Raw genomic sequence first — 19,599 nt, 5'->3', positions numbered from 1 at the left:
TTGACTAATTACCTATAGTGTCCACTGCCTTTAACAATATAATAAATGTTAAATTTGCATCGGGGATAAAAAATATTAATTTTGTTTTTTTAGGTAGCATTACTTCATTGTTAAAGGCACTGGACACTATTGGTATTTTAATACTCAAAATAATTGTTAGCATATAAACCTACTTGGTAACAAGCAATGGAGAGTTGTTGACAGTATACACTTAAAACATTGTGAGAAACGGCTCCCTGTGAAGTAATGTAGTTTTTGAGAAAGAAGTAATTTCTCACTAAAGCATGCCAATTTGTGCAACAAGGTGTTTTTTTTTCTTCATTATTATCTTGCAAATTCTATGACCAGTTGAGCCCAGTTTTCACAGATTTTCATTTCATGCATACATGTTTGTTGAGGTACACAAAGTATATTCCAAGTTTAAAAAGACATCAGCGATAGGAACGCACCGCGCATGTAAGTTTAAATCTTTCTCCACATGTGCCATGCTCCCCTAAAAAGATTTGTGGCCGATTTACCCCTAAAATTAAAATTTACACTGAATGGCATTTTTTACAGCTTCAAGAAAGTTCAACTGAAAAGGAGGGTTGAGGTGTTCACTAGACAGTCCTCGTCTTACCCCGTAGCGACTTCATGTGGGAAACAGCCATCCGAAGGATCGTCAATTTATCCGGCTTTCTTGCGAGGGCGCTGCACGTTGGCACCATGTCCGACAGCTCGGTGATGTAGGCAGTCATCTTGTTACGTCGGCGTCGTTCAATCTCGCTATGGTTCTCCCTGCACATGGATTAAATTGATCTTCATTATTTTTTATATTTTATTCAAAAAGTACTTGGCAGACATACCTGGGGTGTGTTTTTTGCGATCGTAACAAATTTAACCTGTTTCGTTTGAACTTTTGGTTGATCACTGGCCAATGCGAAAACGCCCCGCAAAATCAAGAAGGCGACTTGGGCCTCTGTCTCTCTGGATTATTTACCTTTTGATTTGGATGCCTTTAGGGACGCCAACAAATGAAAACGTGCATGTGTGTTAGGGCCCCGCCAAACTCTCAGCCAGTTATAGGTTTTCATTTCTCTCAGTGGGGGCACTGTTTTGGGCTTGTGACGCCATATGCAAGGCTATTGCTAGACTTTTGAATCAAACAGCCAGTTTTAGAGTTGCCACATATATATGCCTAAATGGCATCAGACTTACCATGACAAATCCATTGTAAATACCTGCATGCTTTGCAATAATTGAAAACCGCACACCAGTAAATCTATTACCGTCCTCAAATGTCAAAGTCTCAGAAAGAGCAGTCTTGCCTTGCTTCAAGGCTGTACAAATGCTGGCTGTTGAGAATCTGACATTTACATCAGATGCATACACATCATGCTTGCATCAGGCATGATACAATGTACCTCATTCTTTTCAAGCACCTCAATGCACACAATTAAATGTATTACAAGCACATACATGTATCAAGGGGCTTCGAGGCAATGACCACGGCCCACTTCCGTGGCTCTACTTACCGTAAGCAAAGAATCCGCGCTTACAGAAGCAGGGAATTCCGCGCTTGCATGTACTTCAAGTGTATTCCATGGGTTTGCAGGAAGTTTTAGCTTGTGAGTCTGCGTACTTCACGTTACTATAGGCATTCTTCGCCAACTCAGCTAGTGCAGAATTTTTGCACAGTAAGCAGAGAATGATAGTCATAACCGTAGAATTCGGGAGTAAGAGAGCCATAAATTTTGACAAGTGGCATGGGCCCAATTTCATAAAGCCTGTAGGCACAAAAATTTGCTTAGCATGAAATTTCTTCCTTGATAAAAACAGGCTTACAATGTACCAACCAAATTGCCACGTGATTTTCAGGATAAGCAAACAACAGTTGAATACCAGTACCAAGCAATATGCAACAAATGGAAATTTGGTTGCCTGTTTTTATCAAGGAAGAAATTTCATGCTAAGCATTTTTTTGTGCTTACAGGCTTTATGAAATTGGGCCTTTGAAACAATTGCCTCTGTGAAGTATATGTATCAGACCTACGAGTGCGCTAAGTTTGCCTCTCTACATTTCCTCATCATGAACAATGAATTCATGAATTGCATTTATACTGGGCCCATGAAGTACTGTGCATACATGTACGTATATGAAGATAAGTGTTTAAAAGGCACCCCCAGGCAAGCAATGGAACTGTACCCTGACTAGTCCTTCAACCCTTTAGAAACCACGCTTTCAATATGCCCAGCCAATGGTTTATTTTGTAGCTTCAGTGACCAATCTTTTTAGTGAATATCAATGGAATTTACTTTTTGGCAACACTCATTTTTATTATCTAAAAATGGCGGTTTGCTAAAAATTTCAGGATGTGATATTTTTTCAATAGTTGGTGCTTTTCTCAGGCGATACACATTTCTAATAACACAGTATTGTCCAATTTCACGGCTATTCGTACCATAAAATTATGTGCTTAAAGCCATAATAATTGTTAGGATACAAACTTTACTTGGTAACGAGCAATGGAGAGCTGTTGATAGTTTCAACATTGTGAGAAACGAAGTAACGTAGTTTTTGAGAAAGAAGTAATTTCTCACTAAAATATTTGAATAGAATAAGAGACCTCAGCTGAGGTCTCGAATTCAAGGCATCTGAAAACACACAACTTGTGCGACAAGGGTGTCATTTCTTCCATTATTCTCTCACAACTTTGATGACCATTGAGTCCAAATTTTCACAGGTTTGTTATTTTATGCTTTATATTGAGATACACCAAGTGAGAACACTAGTCTTTTTGACAGTTACCAAAGATGTCCAGTGCCTGAACTTACAGCCCAGAAAACTATGACCCTTTCAAAATCATGGCTTGGTCTCTGAATTGTGCTCTTGCTAAGGCTCTGGCTTGGGATCTGGTTTAGGCTCTGGACTCTGGCTTGAGTTATGGCTTGGGCTCTTGCTTAGGCTCTGGCTTGGGCTATGGCTTGGGCTCTGGTTAAGGTTCTGGCTTGGGATCTGGTTTAGGCTCCGAACTCTGGCTTGGGTTATGGCTCTGGACTCTGGCTTGGGCTCTGGCTTGGGTTATGACTTGGGCTCTGGTTAAGGTTCCAACTTGGGTTATGACTTGGGCTCTGGCTTGGGTTATGGCCTAGGAGCTGGCTTGGGATCTTGCTTGGGCTCTGGCTAAGGTTATGGCTTATGCTCTGGTCTAGGCTCTGGCTTATACTCTGTCCCCTTGTTTGAAGCCCCATTCCAAAATTGTACATTTTCAAAATACCTGACAGGCCCTGTCAAAAGCATCAGCCTTGTTTTCGAAAGGGGCCTACATAAAACTACATCATAAGGGCAGAATTATGCGCAGTAGGCAGCACCATGAAATTGGTCCATGGCTGTTCGGGGCTACTTATATATATATGAGCTACATGGCTCATGTGTGCTTTAAGCGATTTTTGTAAGTTGAAATGAACTAAAAAAAGGCTGTCAAGGTTTCCCGTAATACAGTAATTGCAGGAAGTAGAACCATTTGACAGGGCCCAGAACCCACAAACTAGGAAGTCCATCCCTGTAGTTTTTTCCAACCTGGCGCAATTTTATCAAAATAACTGAGCTGTAAAAAAGTGTAAGATTGCAATGGAACGAAACTTCCTGAGAAAAACAAAAATTTGTGTGTATGTAACGCCACCTGATAATTGTATTCAGGAAACAGGCCTGGTTTTCAAAGTGGATTACTGTATCAGTTATTCGCACATACATGTATTATAAATGACATCATGTACTGTGTACATTATCAAGACAAAATGTCAAAGACATTTATGAGAAATTTGCTGAAAAATAGCTGAAAATTTCAGACAAGGAGGTATTGGTTATTGTGTCTGTATTGGTACAATGTATCATTCACTGTACATTGTTCACAAAATAAATGTTTGAAAATAAACTATCCAATTCTTAAAAATTTATGACGTGAAGAACTTTTTATTACACAGTACTGTGTACAATGTATGGAAGTCTTGGAAACATTTTATGCACTTTAATTGGTCTAAACTTGACTCATTTGAGCGCACCCTGGTTTCCATGTTGGTGGATACAATAGATGCAAGATGCATGCATAAAGCAAGGATGCAAGTACTATGTTGTATGTGTACATGTCTGTAGGATCGACATGTGCGATGTGCATGTATGTGTACACTGTATGCACATGCCATACAGTTAAAGGCAGTGGACACTATTGGTAATTACTCAAAGGAATTATTAGCATAAAACCTTACTTGGTAACATGTAATGGGGAGTTGTTGATGGTATAAAATATTGTGAGAAACGGCTCCCTCTGAAGTAACATAGTTTTCGAGAAAGAAGTAATTTTCCACAATTTTGATTTGAAGACCTCAGAATTAGATTTTGAGGTCTCGAAATCAAGCATCTGAAAGCACACAACTTTGTGTGACAAGGTTGTTTTTTCTTTCATTGTTATCTAGCAGCTTCGACGACCAATTGAGCTCAAATGTTCACAGGTTTTTTATTTTATGCATATGTTGAGATACACCAAAATCATGACTGGTCTTTGACAAGTACAATTAGTGTCCAGTGTCTTTAAAGCACAAACCAATCTCCGTACAAACGTTTGTGAACATTAGCCGATGCGCTAGCTTGTGCATGGGAGAACCCTGATGTCCAGTATATAGGGGATTGTAAAAGCAAGGATTAAAAAGTCACATTTTAATGAACAAGTAAATTGTTAATTGACAGGACTGGAAATATCCATTGATTTGACCACACTTCCCTCAGTCCTATTATTTTAGCACACAGTCATGTTTAAACCTGCGATAAAAACACGGTGAGGAGAGTTTAAACATGGCCTGTTTAAACATGACCAGAGGAACTTCAGTAAAAAAAAAGGGAAATCAGACGATTACACGGAAAGCACAAATATCATTTAGAGCTCAACATGGATAGAAATTCAACGCAGAGTAGAGGTGAGCAGAAGCTAAACTGTCAGATTTGTTCTAAACTTGTAAAAGTTTATTAATGTTTTCAATGGGAAGGTATTTATGAATGGGAATAGAAGAGTAGTGACTCAGTGTTCAACAGCCTTTAAAACCTTGCAGGGTTGTGGCCACGCCGTTAAGGACCCAGCTTTCCACTTTGGCAAAACCACAAACGACCTTGTTAGATTTAAACCACTGCTTATGACCTCCCAACCACTGTTTTATTAATGGTTTATATTAACCTTCCAAAATGTTGGTATTTTCTCCCATGACGCAGGCATGTTCATGTATTATACATCTGTTTTTCAATGTATTGATGATGCTTAAAAAATGCAAGATGCATTATGGCAATGTGGTTCAAGAGAAACCGGACTACATGTACATGTAAATGATGTGTAGGTTGGCTAAGCAAATAATGCTTTCGCCCCGGAGCTTTGCGTTCAACACTTTGAAAACCGTTCAAGTTCAGGGTACATACATTGTACACAGAAGCAACAGCACTGAACTGTCCATTCACGATGACCATCGTCACCAAGAACCAAGAACCATCAACTTCAGTTGTACCTCTCCACCTCCAGTCTATGCACGGGCATGTACTGCTGTGGTGGGTGTGACACTACATAAACAGGCGTGGCACTGGGTGTGACAGACCTGGAATTAACACGCAGGCCACGGCGGCCATGGGCTCCGTTGCTCCTGGTCTTGCCCTTGGTACCCTTCAAAAATGTCCCATTGACTTACCAAATTGAAGAGGCCTTTGCCAAATGAAAATGGCCTTGCCCTTTCACAGATGAAATTGTAGGCCTGAGTGTGGCTGAGAGATGTTGACAAATTGGGGGGACGGGTTAAACCACAAAAAGCCACCTACCTGTAGCACATTTCATGAACATCATAAGCCAAAAAATCCAAAACTGAATTATGGCATGACATTTTAAAAGAAAAAAACAGCAAACAAAAGGAAGAGTAAAGGGAAGATAAAAGAATTCCTTTTTTTTTTTTTTTTTAACCAGTCTTGCAATCGTATACACTTAATATGATAACACAAAACAAGGAGCAACTTCCAGAAAAAGTTTTGAATACCAATCAACATCTGCATGCAGGAAAACAAATCAAAACTAAAAAAACATCCTTTTTTTAAAGAGATAAGATCTTTGCTGCGGGCACACATAGGTCAGATAGTTCAGGCTCAAGTTGCTCGAAAGTTCATGAAGCAAAACAAGAAGCAAGGAGTTAAGAGATAATCCTGATGGACGTTTTATTAATTTTTTAAAATGTACTTCTTGACTTATTTTTTTGAGTGCCAAAGCAAGCTGCAAGTTTGTCAGTCAGATATTTACCTTGCAAACCTTTCTTTGTCTGGTTTGTCATCATCGGCTCTGTAGTAGGGGAGAAAGATGGGAGATTTTGTGTGTGTCCCTCCTGTTTCTTTTTAGGTGGACATGCAGCCTTATGTCTAAAGTGGATGGGTGGGTTGGTTGGGCGGGGAAAGAGGGAGGCATGCCTTTTCATGCAATTACAGTGACTACTGGTACAGGGTGTTACAAAGTCTTAGTGCAAGACGTTCTTGTTGAGCTGGTAAAACCTCTATGGTAATACCGTAGGCCCCATACACTCAACGCTACACATGTCATGACTATTCCACCGATAGAGGGCGTTTCTGTAAGCCGCGTTCCCGCCAGCGTGTGGTGTGGTGGGGTAGATCTGGATGTTTTCCAACAGGCCCGCTATCAGTCTATAGTAATGTGCGCGGCGAGGAGAAGTGGAGCGGGAGATTGCAATAGTCGAGTGATAGTGATCAACAACGTCTTGCACCAAGACTAGGTGTTACAGCATGACTATGAACAAAGCTTCTACAGCGATGCACCGCCTGATGCTCAGGTTTCGAAAAGGGCACCAAGGCATTTTCTCTTTGATATTTCTCCTAACGGGCACCAGTGACCTATTGACCCCCTTGCACAACGCGGAACGCAACTCTTCACAAAGCACACCTACCATTTCTACCATTGTTTTAGTCATTTCCTTTGTGTACATTTTGACTTCCCACATGGTGGACAGGATAGGCGCGTGTCAGTGCGTTGCACGCTGTGCAAGGGGTCAATATAAGGAAATTGTAAATCTCTACAGGTTTAAACTTTTATTCAGCAAACTTTCTTGACTTATTTTTTAACACTTATTAATCCTGTACTGTGTCTTTAAATTTTATCAAAACATTACAGACTTTATAACTTCTTTCTTGTATTGTGAATTTTTAAAAAGAAACTTAAGATTGATAACCAATACACATGTATAAGGGCCAGTCACACTGCAGCGATAACATAAAACGATGCGCGTATTCTGTGCGGAGCAATTCAACCAATAGAATGCGTTCTCTTTGAGCCAAGATCATTATCGTTTTCGTTATCGCTGCAGTGTGAATGGTCCTTTAATGTCTCATTAACTGAATGCATCTTAAGCACCTCATCACGGATGTGTTCACATTGCTTATTATTAGTACAAAGATTTGTTTGCGTATAATGCTATACAGTTGTCTTTGAAGATTTAATTATGTGCACAGGTTACGTCTTTAATTTATACATGCATTATGTTTGGTGGCGTGCAAGTGTACAAATGTTGGGCCTTATAGATGTGCAACTACGTGCGAAACCCCAAACAATTTCAAACACTTGTCAACAAGTTGCGTTTGTGATAGAACGTTGGGCCTTATTACTACTGGTGTGTGCGACTACATGCCTGCATGTGTGAAACTCCAAACAACTTAAAGGAACACGTTGCCTTGGATCGGTCGAGTTGGTCTTTGAAAAGCGTTTTTAACCTTTTGTTATAAAATGCATGGGTAGAAAGATGTTGTAAAAGTAGAATACAAATATGATCCACACAAACATGCCTCGAAAATGGTTGGTTTTCCTTTTACCTCGTCGACACACACGGTCGGCCATTTATGGGGGTCAAATTTTTGACTCCCATAAATGGCCGACCGTGTTAGTGCGCCAAGGCAAATTAGTGTAGATCATTGTATTCTACTTTTACAACATCTTTCTACCCACATGTGTTTTATTACAAACGGTTAAAGGCTTTTTGTAGACCAACTCATCCGATCCAAGGCAACGTGTTCCTTTAAAACGCTTGTGTTTGAGGGAGCAAGTATGGGCCTTGTTACGTAGATGAGTGACTATACGAAACTCCAAAGCCGCTTGGGGTTTAGTTTTACACTGATGCTTTGGAATATTGCTTTTTATTAGTAACAAAATGTTGCCTTGTAAAATATATCAATTTGTCCAAAACAAATCAGGTAATAAAATAATAATTTCTGATGCACATTTTAGCAATCATGACTAAAAATGTTGAGCATCTTTAATTTTAAGCGTTTTTTGCAAATTTTCTAGTCGAGCTGCGATGACAAACATATTATTGCTCCAACCAAACTGCAACAGAGTTGTTGGCTGGGTTAGGGTTGGTTTTGAGATGGCGAACCAAGATGCCGAACGATTTTGCGTACCAAGAAAAATAGGAAATATTCAAAAGATGGACACGGTTATACTACTTTAATATTTGTATCCGTGTCAGTGTACTACAAAGTCTTTCACAAAAGCAGACAAAACCGCACAGAACTGCATTACAGTTGTACACAAACACTGAGGAGAAGTATCACTTACTGGGTTAACTGGCAACATTTACGTGTAATTAGCACTCTAACAAGACTACAGATGGAGGTGGAGGGGAGGGGTGGCTACCAGACTACAAAGCGCATGCCTTATTTGGCTAGATTGGGCGGGGCTTACCTTGAGAACTTGCTTGGGCTTGTGTCCTCATCCTCGCCATCTTCAGAGCTAAAATGAAAAAGGACACGACAAAAGCTCAATCTAGAGGTAAGTTATTAAAATGCTGAATTCAGAATTGTTTCTGTTGATGAAATTTAAAGGCAGTGGACACTATTGGTAATTACTCAAAATAATGATTAGCATAAAACCTTAATTGGTAACAATTAATGGGGAGCTTTGGATACTATCTACTAGTATGTATTGAAGAACTCTATAACTTCAGGCGTGATATATTTGCTCCTTTGAAGTAAGTAGAAACATTTTTATCAAGTACATAAGGTGTAGGCTTTAGTAAGACCCTTCAGGCCTTCATAACATTTTCTAAAATGTGTCTGATGGCAAACAAATCAGGATACAGACTTATACAAGTAAAGGCAGTGGACACTATACCTTACTTGGTAACGAGTAATGGAAACATTGTGAGAAACGGCTCCCTCTGAATCAATGTAGTTTTCGAGAAAGAAGTAAATTTCCACAAATTTGATTTAGAGACCTCAGAATAAGATTTTGAGGTCTCGAAACCAAGCATCTGAAAGAACACAACTTCGTGTGACAAGGATGTTTTCTCTTTCATTATTATCTCGCAACTTCAACGACCAATTGAGCTCAAATTTGTACAGGTCTGTTATTTTATGCATGTTGAGATACACCAGGTGAGAAGACTGTTTTTCGACGATTACCAATAGTGTCCAGTAAGAACTCTATAACCTCAGGCATGATATATTTGCTCCTTGGAAATAAGTAGAAACATGTTTATCAAGTACAAGGGCTGACCTTCATTACATAAGGTGCAGGCTCTAGTTGACTCTTCGGGCCTTATAATATTTTTTTTTAAAATCTGATGGCAAACATACCTATATTATACACAAGTTAACGGTGCATTATTATGCGCCCCATAAATAGGGTCAAGTTCCATTGTGAACAATTCACAATAAAGGTTCGTGACTTTGCAGTGCGCACCATTTAATTTCAATACATTCAAGTTTATAATGATCTACATGTAGCAAACATATTACATGCATACTTGCATATATCATGATCAACACAAGTACTGCAACGTTCTCCCCAGGATTTTTCAAAACTGTGGGGCATTCTGTTTGGCCAAAGAAAGCTGAAGGACTTTGGAATGTTTTCTTTTTGGTGTTTATCTTTTTTTTTTTTTTTTCAATCGTTAAAAAAAAAGAAATTATTAATAAGAGTTTGTTTGTAGCGGCAAAAAATTGTGCGTATCGGCACAAAATTCATGAATACCGACCCAATCACTAGCTTGTGCATGGGGAAAACCCTGTACAGTGCATGTAGGTGTACGCATAGTGTACATACTCGCACCTTCATTGCAACTTATGTATGCGAAGGAGAGACTCCAATAGTGTTCAGTGCATGTTGAACTGGGTCATGTTAAACACTATACAAGCACTTGAGGCACACGATGAAATCAACAGTATCACTGACAGAGAGCGCAGCCACGTACTAACTGCAACACTTTAAAGACCAGCCAGAGTGCAACAGTAGTTCCATTAAATCTCTTCATTAACTCAAGTGCTCTATTGGGAGGCGTTTCAACAACCCCCCCCCCCCCCCCCCCCCCCCACCTTCTCACTTCCAATCATAGAATATGCAGTACACTTTATAGTGCAGGAACGCAACCGTTCACAACGAATTGTTTTGATAGATTTGCTCTGCTCGTTTTCTGCATTAATTTCCTTGCCATCCGACACGTGTATGTGGACAGCTAAGTGGGCAATCCAAACTGAATTTTCACTTTCTCACTCGAAAATTTGTTTTTCTGCAAACTGAGAAATTCAACAACCCTTGCACATAATATTCATCTATTCCGAGCTTACACCCCAAAAAAAACAAATATATTACTAACTAAATAAATGAGGGTTTGTGAAACAAAAAAATACAGCATTTAATTTGGGTTTGTTTAAATTGCAATCAGAACAAATCAAAATGAAATAAATATTTGGAATATTTCTTTGTTGTGGGGCAGATTTTTTCCCCCAACAAAAATGAACAACAATCAAAAGTTTTGTTTTAAACACTGAATACATGTGCCTACAATTATCTTTTAAAATGATCACATAAATACAGACAGCGTACATGTATATAATATCAATACAAATTATGCTTAAAATAACAAATCTGTGAAAATTTGAACTAAATTGGTCATTGAAGTTGCAAGAGATAAAATACAAACTGTGTGCTTTCAGATTCCTAATAAAAGGCTTCAGGAGATCTAAAGTCTTTTAATATTTGAGTGAGAAATTACCTAACTTAAAAGCTGTATAATGTCAACAGCTCTCCATTGCTCGTTACTAAGTAAGTTTTTATGCAAAAAATTATTTTGAGTAATTACCAATAGTGTCCAGTGCCTTAAAAAAATGTAGTCATTGTATTAAACCTTTAGTTCATTTATAATTTATTTTTCCCAAGCCGTTTGTCAAACCCCATCTCAGTCCATATCAATGTAGTATAGTGGGCAACAGCATGACAGGCTGCCTCTTCTATATTTAATAAACTCACTCCCTAAATTCATTATCTACGTGAGCAGTATTGTGATCCCGGACACCGCTGGCCCAAACTCATTGAATAGCTGGTCACGATCGCCAAATCCCACTGGGGATGCTTCATTATAAAACCCCTTTGTATACATGTACTCTCCCATTCTGTGCATTTCATTAAAAGGGCAAAAAACACACACCAGAAACTCTTGCCTGAGGACTGAACACATGTTCTTGTAGTATTGCCATAGATGATGTTTTTTTTTGCATGTTAATTGCAAAGAACAGGGACAAAGCGTTCAGATCTATACGCATTGTTCGAATGGATCAAAAGCCAATCTTAACTCACATACACTGTGTATATGTCCACCATGTAATGTACACTGTTTATATGTACAGTAGTTATCAATTTCAAAACTTAGAGAGGTTGTAAAGGTTGGTTTTTCCTGTTTTATAGGAAAAATATTAAGAAAGATGTCGTACAATAACAGTCACATGAGAAAGTTAGTGCTGATTACCTGCTGAGATAACAGCGAAAAACTGTCAAGGTAGTTCAAGCCATTGGACACTTTCAGTACACAGTATTGTTCAAAGGCCCACACTTCGTGTATCACAACTTATATAAAATAACAAACCTGTGAAAATTTAGGCTCAATAGGTCATCGGTGTCATGACATGCGTTTACTATAAATCCGTAATTCTCGATGTCGAGAATTGATAATTGTTTCAATGTTTTCTCAAAAAGTAAAGCATTTCATGGAATAGGCCTAATATTTCAAGATTGGCCTTTTACCATTACCTTCTATAAACCCTGTACATTATTTGTAAATCTGTGAACTTTGTTTCTCTTTCTGTTCCGAAAGTGTACGATAATGGCTTTAAAGTTTCACATCAATGTGAAATCCGTCCATGTTTAGTGAGGTCACAGCAGTGTAATGTATGCATCTCTGGCTGCAGCATACAGACATGTCAACCCTCAGTCAAAGGTTTTTTATTGACTTCTAATCAATGGCGGAGCACTTCAGACAAAAAAATAAATAAATGGACAAAATGCTGACTTCCTTTCTAATCTCACATTAAAGGTACACAGAGTGAAAATTGTTTATGCGTATTTTATTTTATTCTTTTCTAAATAAAAAATATCAGATTGTGGAAATAAAAAATTGGCGCAGTCAATAAAAAAAGGCATGTATAATAAATCAGCACATATGAAAAAACGGATGTCTGCTTAAAACCAGAGATTTCACAGGCCTGCCCGAGTCCTGGAAAAAAATCCACAGTCAAACTACTTGGATGGGATTCCAACCCAAGATCTTTACCATTCTTGAGCAGATGTCTTACCACTAGACCACTGAGACTGCCCGGTAGCTAGAGGCAGTTTGAATCTTATAAACATATAAATTGAATGGCAATCATTTCTGTTTTACACAATGTGTTTAAGGGCATACTCACACTGCCTTCCTCTTGCGCTGTGCCATCTGCTGGGGCGGGATTTCTTCGTTTCCTGAAAGATGAGAGAAGACGAGCCAATACATTTTTTAGATGAATAGACTGGACTACACAAGAGGCAGTAAATAGGCTAGATAAATGGAATTTAACCAGCCAAATAAAAACAAAATTCTCAGTTTTAGCATGTAAAACGTATATTACCAGTTGCAAGACTTTATCACGTTTTTACATGTTAAAATAATTTAAGCCTCTATGAGACAAAATTTGTTTTTGTGACTTGTTTTAACACTAGTTTCTCAAAACCTAAGCACCTATTAAAGGCAGTGGACACTGTTGGTAATTACTCAAAATAATTATTCGCATAAAACCTTTCTTGGTGACAAGTAATGGGGAGAGGTTGGTGGTATAAAACATTGTTAGAAACCGCTCCCTCTGAAGTGCCATAGTTTTGGAGAAAGAAGTAATTTTCCACAAATTTGATTTCGAGACCTCAAGTTTAGAACTTGAGGTCTCGAAATCAACCATCTTAACGCACACAACTTCGTGTGACAAGGGTGTTTTCTTCTTTCATTATTATCTCGCAACTTTGATGACCGATTGAGCTCAAATTTTCACAGGTTTGTTATTTTATGCATATGTTGAGATACACCAACTGTGAAGGCTAGTCTTTGACAATTACCAATAGTGTCCACTGCCTTTAAAAGTAATATTTTTAAGGGAAGCTTTCTACCATCATTATCTTCAAACCGTGTAAGTTTACCGGGTAAGAAACAAAAATCGTGAAGATCACAGATTTACATAAAACTTACACGGTCCAATGATGATGATAGTAGAAAACATCCCTTGAAATATTTCTGTATGAAATATCATATTTGATGAGAAATAAATAATCTTATTTCGCGTTTGGAGTTTATCCCTCAGGGAGCGTTTTATTAATTTTTCATTTTTCATGTACATGGTGGATTACATAAAGTGCTTACACTGCCAGCAACTTTTCTGTTAGCAAAGACTAATTCTGTAACGTTCCTTTAAAAGTAACCGGCTTCGGGCTTGTGGTGCAGTGTAAATTTTCAAGCCCTGTTTAACTGCTTTCTGCATAATTTTCTTTATTTATAAAATACCATAAAAGTACATGTAGGTCCTTTTGGTTGGCAATCTTTGCAGTCGGCTAAATCTGACTTACATGTAAGCCTATTTCATACTTCATGCAATTATGCAAAACAAATTTTGACCTCACATGGCTGTTTTCACAGCAAATGTTTTGCAGGAGTTGAGCACTTTACAACTGATTCAAATTATTTGTTGTGAATATGTAGCATCAAAATTCTTATCCCGTTTGCATTCGCAGGAAGTATGAAACCGGCTTATAAATGTACCTTGTACATGTACATTAAACTCTTGTACAGTGTACCTTGTACGCGTACATTGAGAAAACTGTATAATGCACGGAAGGCACTAAAAACTAACCTCTACAGCGGTTCGGAACTTTTCGTGTGCTCTCGGAACATTCCGGCACGGTTCGCGACGATCCCCCACGCAGCAGGTTTGGGGAGTTGTTACATAAGAGTGGACTAACCACTAGGACCTGGTTGTTAATGATTTCATGTCTAAAAGATGCAAGTACTGCTTCAGACCTCTTTATTCAAGTACATTTTTAGCAGCAGGTTTGGGGAGTTGTTACATTAGAGCGGAGTAACCACTGGGACCTGGTTGTTTATATTTTCATGTCTAAAAGATGCAAGCATTAATGCAAAATGACGTCATAAGGTCATTCTCGCTCGGGTATTCTCCGATGGGCCGAACCGCTGTGGAGTTTAGTATTTAGTGCCTTCCAAGTACCATGCAATGACACAACACAATACCTTGTGTCATTAACATGTTCTGTGACTGTCAGTTGAAAAACTCTTCGTAATGGGAGTATGCAATGCTGGAGGTACCTGTAAACCCTTACGACTTGTGTATTGTAATGCATACACCATGCATAATATACATGTAACCTCCATGATGTAACTGCACCAAGCACTGGTACATGTAGTTCTATGATATTGAGTGATAATGAAAACACCAGGTCTGCATGGCAGCAGGATTCAGGGTAGGCCCACATGTAATGTATTACAGGAAATCAAATCTACATTCTGCACTGTTCAATACAATTCAAACTAAAATTGCAAATCTACGACTAACACACAAACATTTAAATACCTTTGTGTTGAACAAAGAAAAAGAAAAAGTGACCACAGCGACCTCAAGATTAATGAGCCGGCACCCTTCTAACTGAGCTACGTACTAACCCTACATGTAAACATCAGTTGGTGGTTTCCCTTTTTGTTAACATTTTCCGAGGTGCCAGTCAAAAGCCATTCAATCTGTACTTGCCATGGAGTTAGGCACTATTCATAGAAAATAAATAAATAATCCCTGAAAGAATGTATGTATTTGCATGGTATTTGATTTGCAGCTGCCGTTTCCATCAACTGTATTCAGCAACGTGTACATTATACATCTTACTGTACACATTCCTAAAAATGTACACATTTCTAAAAATGTACACAGTGTTTACATTCACTTTCCAGGTAGATACAACTGTCATGACAATGTGCCAGACATTGCTTTGTGTCCCCCCAGGGCAGGCACAACTACCAACTGTTTGTAGTTGACCCCAGACGAGGTCACACCCATCAAGGGGGTTGGCTCCAATGAGCCTTTTAGTGAAGCCCCAATGGTGACTTTAGTACTCAGGGATTAAATTTGGGGGTAAAATGCCACAACACTGTAGGGCATGTGTGTATAATCGTGGAGGTAGAAAATGTAGCCAAACGTTTGTGCTGGAATAGTATTGACAATACCAGAATCTAAAGTCTAAACAGGAAAGGACTTTCTACAAAGCTCATAATATACTTGTGGGCCTAAACTAAGGTTTTAGTCTTGTACATAGGTGTGTTTACTTTGATACTCAACAGAATTGAAAGATAAATCCATTGGCATTCACTAGGTCCTTTAGGAAATAAATTAGTTTCATACAAAGTCAAACAATAATAATAATAATAATAACGAATGATTTTACTAGTGCAGGCAGTTTGTTCCATAGACGAGGGGCAGCATGTGAAAAAGATCGGTCTCCCCATGAATGTTTGAAACCATGGTCAAACAAGATCCTTTTGGTCAAAATTAATGGAAAAGTTGTGGCAGGATCTGGAGGTCTTTCTGTGAAAGATTCCAAAGTGCCAAACACCCACAAGGCACCATTCATGTAGTATGCATACTGTGCAAAGATTTTACAGCACCGAGGGTGAATGGTGAAATCCGGTATTGGTGGTCTAAATTGGGCTGAGTAAAAAAAGAAACATATTTAGCGTCCGGGTTTCTCAAAAAAAAGGAAGGAGGAGGGGCTTCTAATTTCTAACTTCAAGATGGCCGCCATTCTTTTTAAAATGTCAAATATCCATTGTTTTTTCTACTGCTCAAACACACAATACATAAATGAAACATTTTGGTCAAGACATTCAGACAAGACATTCAGACAAGACATTTAGACTGTTTTAGCTGAGATCGTTTAAAATAACCCTTTTTTCATTAAATTCAAATCTTAATTTTTTTTTTTAATGTGCATAAAAAATGTAAAAAAATTTAAAAAGGAGGCGGCGGCCTCTTAAAAGGAACGGGCGGGGACGTAAAACATGTTTCTTTTTTTACTCAGCCTTAGCTTAACATCCAGTAACTGGGGCGCTGTATTCCTTTAAATCCAAATGACATCTTAAAAATAGCTTTTTCAAGTGCAGCACTACAGTTAGTGGGTACAAGGAAACAAAGTTTGAACCGACAAAAATGGCACACAATGCACATTTTTAAAGTCTATTTTCTAACATTTTGCCTAAATTTTTACAGCTCTGACAGAAATCTTTCTTGATAATTTTGCCCACTGTAGATGTTGACAAATGCCATTTTCCAAGGGATTTGTTTAATATATTCTTCAATTTCTCTTTTTTAATAATCCTTGTGAGGAATTGGTAGCTAAATTTGGCCCTTAAAACTGAAAATTCAAGCACGCATCAAGACCCCAAAAATGGCCTATTTAACATGATTTTGACACTTCTTTGAAAGCTGTTCAAGATGCCGGTGTCTCTCTGGCAAACATCTTGTCAACCCTTCCTGGACAGGTAAGAATATAAGTAAAAATGAAAATAGCATAGTGGTATGCTGCGGAAAACTAGCCATCTAATCTATATGACCCAAGGTACATAGTGAGTGCCTACCACCAGCAAATCTTTTTAGTGTAATAATCCGACCCTGTTCAAGGCAGTGGACACTATTGGTTATTACTCAAAATAGTTATTATCATAAAACAATACTTGGAAATGGGCAATGGGGATAGGTTGGTCTAATAAAACAATGTGGGAACGGCTCCCTCTGAAGTGACGTAGTTTTTGAGAAAGAAGTAATTTTCCACGAATTTGATTTCGAGACCTCAAGTTTAGAATTTGAGGTCTCTAAATCAAGCATCTGAAAGCACACAACTTCGTGTGACAAGGGTGTTTTTTCATTCATTATTATCCCGCAACGTCGATGACCGATTGAGCTCAAATTTTCACAGGTTTGTTATTTTATGCATATGTTGAGATACAGCAAGTGAGAAGACTGGTCTTTGACAGTTACAAATAGTGAAAATTTACAATTTCCTCATTCATCATAGGATGCCCTTTACCAAAGAGAAAATGCGTTGGGTGCCCTTCCCTTTCAAAAACAAAGCACACACTACAGTAGTACAGGTAGGCCTATAGGTCTAGTTCAGTTGCGATGTAACCTAGTTGCGATAACGTAACCCTCCTCCCTACTGCGAGAGGAGCAGGAAGGTTTACGTTAGCTAGATAGATGTAACCCTCCGCCCTCCCGATGATCGCACTGTTGCGCTGGGAGGATAGAGGGTTTCGATCATCGCAACTACACTGGGTCCACAAGAAACCGGGAGTGCACTTTGTTTGTGGAGGTGCAACACAGTCGTGACGTGGAGCCAAGTCCTAGACCATCATAACTTGCTTGGAAAAGACACATACTCAAATCAGGTTAACTACGAACTACGTACGTAGACAACTTTACCACACTGTAAATGTTGGTCACACAAATTCACACAACTTACCTGCCATAGCGTGACACACTGCAGTGGCAAAGCCAAAAATAACCAAATCTAAGGCTTTCCGAATGGACGCTCACGCCAAAGTGTTTGTGATGATGAACAATTCACTGATTCATTGATTGTAAAATCACTGATTCTGTTGTTACTCACTGCTCAGTCGTGTCAGTGTTGATGAAAAAGCTCATTGAAATTCAAAAATTTGTTTAAAAGTAGTATCATCTACAAGAATTACATGTCCGAAATAGGAAAACTTCGTTGTAGACGGTGTTGATGACGATTTCCTTATTCCTCTCTATGCACTGATGGGATTGAAGGTCATTTATCACCCACTGTGTCCACTAGAGCATGGATGAATAAATTAGACGTCAAAATCAATGACTGGTCACATACAAAACCAACACGGTCAGTCTTGCACAATTCAGATAAGGAGGTCTGCCTGTTCTGTTGTGTGCTGGTGGTTCCAATCAAAACGAAGTCCACATCACCCTGTTTGCAGACTACTGAAGAAAGATCCAAACTGGATACACTTACAGACTACAAATTGAATATTTTCCACATTGACTTCCACTTTCAATCGTTATTTGTTTTAAAAAGAAATTAGACTTTCTATTCAGACATCTCAGCCGCCGCAAGGCGATAACCATCGTTCTCGTTCTGCTGAAAATCCACTTATTTACTCTTTCCATCGATGGTTGGTTCCCATTGGTTCTCATTGAATGGATCGTATGTCAGCTGGGTACCAGGTGGATGTTTACCTCTCACAATATCTGACACACACGTGACAAAAGCTGCCAAAAGAGGGCGACATTCCAATTTAACGGTGCAAATAAAAAACAAAAACATTGAGGGGCCGGCCGGCCGGTATCGCATGCAATTATGTCCTCTATGCAATACTATCCGGGTACATTATTGCATATGCAATAATGTCCACCGGACGATTTTGCATATGCAATCGTGTCGCCGGACGCTGCTGCATAATGCAATAGTGTCCGCCCGGACACATTTGCATATGCAGTTGTGTCCGCCCCCGTGCAAAACCGTCCTTGCAGTAAATTAAACGCCCTTAGTCGACGGAACACGTTCGCCATTTTTTACAAGCTAAAGTGCATGTCATGAATGACATGGGAAATGTTCGGCCGTTGGATATTCGCTGCAATCATACGTGAATATGCATGCTGCATATTATGTAGGTTCTACAGTGTGCATATGCACGCTCGCTTACATGTCCGCCGGACGGTTTTTGCACAAGTGTCCGAAGCGACGGAGCGTCGAGCTCAATAAAATTGTAATATAGTTATTTTTCTTAGAGGTGTTGTATGGGACAGTTTTCATGATTGATGCTTGGACATTATTTGGAAAAATACATATGGTTTAGTTGTATTTTTATTTGGAGGTTGAATAACTTGACAGGCACTGAGACCGCCCGGTCCCCCCGATGTTAGGAGAGAGGATTCAACTTTTTCAAGTGTGATTTCCCCTCATAGAATCATATTGTAACAAGCTGGGTTTTTCCATGTTAAATGGCATTTTTTATTTTTTCAAGTCCTTTTAAAAATAATTATTAATTTATTTAGTCAAGGTCCGGTCAATGCCGGCGGGTGCAACATACTACAGTTGAATTGACATTTTGGCCCTGCCGCCCCCCGGACGCACTTTTGTTTTGTTTGCTATCCTCAAAAGTTTTTCTGATTTTCTTTTTATTCCCTTTTTTTTAAATCGAGTTAGACAAAACAAA

At 38.8% G+C, this 19,599-nt stretch overlaps 1 protein-coding gene across 2 annotated transcripts in view; it reads right to left on the bottom strand.

Moving 5' to 3' along the window:
* The window catches only part of LOC117295395 (aryl hydrocarbon receptor nuclear translocator-like), a 28,169-nt gene extending 9,526 nt beyond the window's left edge, over positions 1-18,643 (bottom strand). Inside the window, exons 1-5 of one of the 2 annotated variants that reach the window (XM_033778030.1) lie at positions 17,868-18,643; positions 12,737-12,788; positions 8,742-8,789; positions 6,300-6,338; positions 620-777 (exon numbers count right to left, since the gene is read on the bottom strand). In XM_033778030.1, the coding sequence (XP_033633921.1) occupies positions 620-777; positions 6,300-6,338; positions 8,742-8,789; positions 12,737-12,788; positions 17,868-17,874 (304 nt within the window). In that variant the 5' untranslated portion in view covers positions 17,875-18,643. The remainder of the gene's footprint in view (positions 1-619; positions 778-6,299; positions 6,339-8,741; positions 8,790-12,736; positions 12,789-17,867) is intronic. The other variant, XM_033778031.1, reaches the window with a different exon arrangement.
* Positions 18,644-19,599: the final 956 nt, after the last annotated feature.

Source organism: Asterias rubens, chromosome 10 (genome assembly GCF_902459465.1).
Source record: "Asterias rubens chromosome 10, eAstRub1.3, whole genome shotgun sequence".
Lineage (NCBI taxonomy): Eukaryota > Metazoa > Echinodermata > Asteroidea > Forcipulatida > Asteriidae > Asterias > Asterias rubens.
The sequence above is the reverse complement of the archived record's forward strand: the minus strand, read 5'-3'. Positions and strand labels throughout refer to the sequence as shown.